The sequence below is a fragment of the Penaeus monodon genome, chromosome 23 (genome assembly GCF_015228065.2).
Source record: "Penaeus monodon isolate SGIC_2016 chromosome 23, NSTDA_Pmon_1, whole genome shotgun sequence".
Lineage (NCBI taxonomy): Eukaryota > Metazoa > Arthropoda > Malacostraca > Decapoda > Penaeidae > Penaeus > Penaeus monodon.
In genome coordinates this window covers 35,847,798-35,848,992 of record NC_051408.1, presented here as the reverse complement: position 1 = coordinate 35,848,992, position 1,195 = coordinate 35,847,798, and the positions used below count along the sequence as shown (strand labels likewise).

Here is a 1,195-nt window from a genome sequence, read left to right as displayed (position 1 = left end):
TTGAAACCCAAACAATCAAAATTATTTACATGGAATGTTCTTAGTATAAACTGGATTGGGAAAATGAATATTCAGGTACCTGTAGCTCATAATAGTAATAATAAACAGAAATTTCCATGAAGAATTATCAGTACTTTTGTCAAAAATATCAATACCAATACTCTAAGTTGAACATAATAACAATAATAAATCAAAAATAGATAAAATTTGGTGGTAGTAACATTAACTAAAGGAACACAGTAACTTGTATAGTCTAAACATAATGCTACAAAGCAAATCATTCTTGAAATCCTCTAAGTCAATTCTGACCTTCTCATGCACATAATAGTTATAGATAATATAATTATCATACCTGGACTTTCTTTATCAATTTGATAAGAACTTCATAAGCATTGTTTTTATTGGCTAAGACACGATGGGCAACGGACACCTTGCACTCAGCACTAAATGTTGCTAGAGGTTCTGGAAGATCACTTTCAGAAGGAGAACCATCTGCAGCACACTTGATCTTTTCTAATGCAACAAGAATGTCATGCATAATTTTCTGCTTATCCTCGCTAAGATGCATATTCTTTACAATGGTACCAAGATGCACACCCTGTAAACAAAAGATAGTAAAAGCTTTGATCTAAGAGATGTACTGCTGGTTTCAAAAACAGTATACTTTCCAGTGTCAAACATTATATTAAAAAAAAAGAAACATATAAAACCATATGAATAATTTTGTAATGAAACAATATAATCAGTGACTTCTTACCTGAGATTCAAATTCCTTTACAGCATCTTTTATAGCATCTTCAATATCCATATCAAATTCAACAACATTTTCCAGAACAACACTGTCAAACGTTTCTTGTGATACAACCTTTGCCATTTTGTCTGGGGGGAAAAAATCATAAGGAAATTACATAGTTTGTAAACACCTTCAAAATACAGATTATTGTACTAGGGATAGTGGTACCAAGGAAAGGTCAATATACATGCTAATCTTAAATGAAAATATCACATGATCTTCCTAGTGCACTTCATGGTAACTCTCTTTACAAATAAAGTGTAAAATGCTGCTTGGTACTTAAATTTGGAAATTCAAGCAAAGTGTCATATCCATTTTTTTACTGTACACTTAGTTAATAAATGATTAATGGTAGAGACAGACATGAAAGGCATCCAATTTGATTTTTTATCTAATATAAAT

General features: G+C 30.8%; 1 protein-coding gene across 1 annotated transcript in view; it reads right to left on the bottom strand.

Moving 5' to 3' along the window:
- Positions 1–1,195, bottom strand: part of LOC119587965 (armadillo repeat-containing protein 6 homolog) — a 4,311-nt gene that overhangs the window by 1,476 nt on the left and 1,640 nt on the right. The window contains 2 exon segments of the mRNA XM_037936679.1: positions 353–598; positions 758–879. Of these exon segments, the coding sequence (XP_037792607.1) occupies positions 353–598; positions 758–874 (363 nt within the window). The 5' untranslated portion in view covers positions 875–879.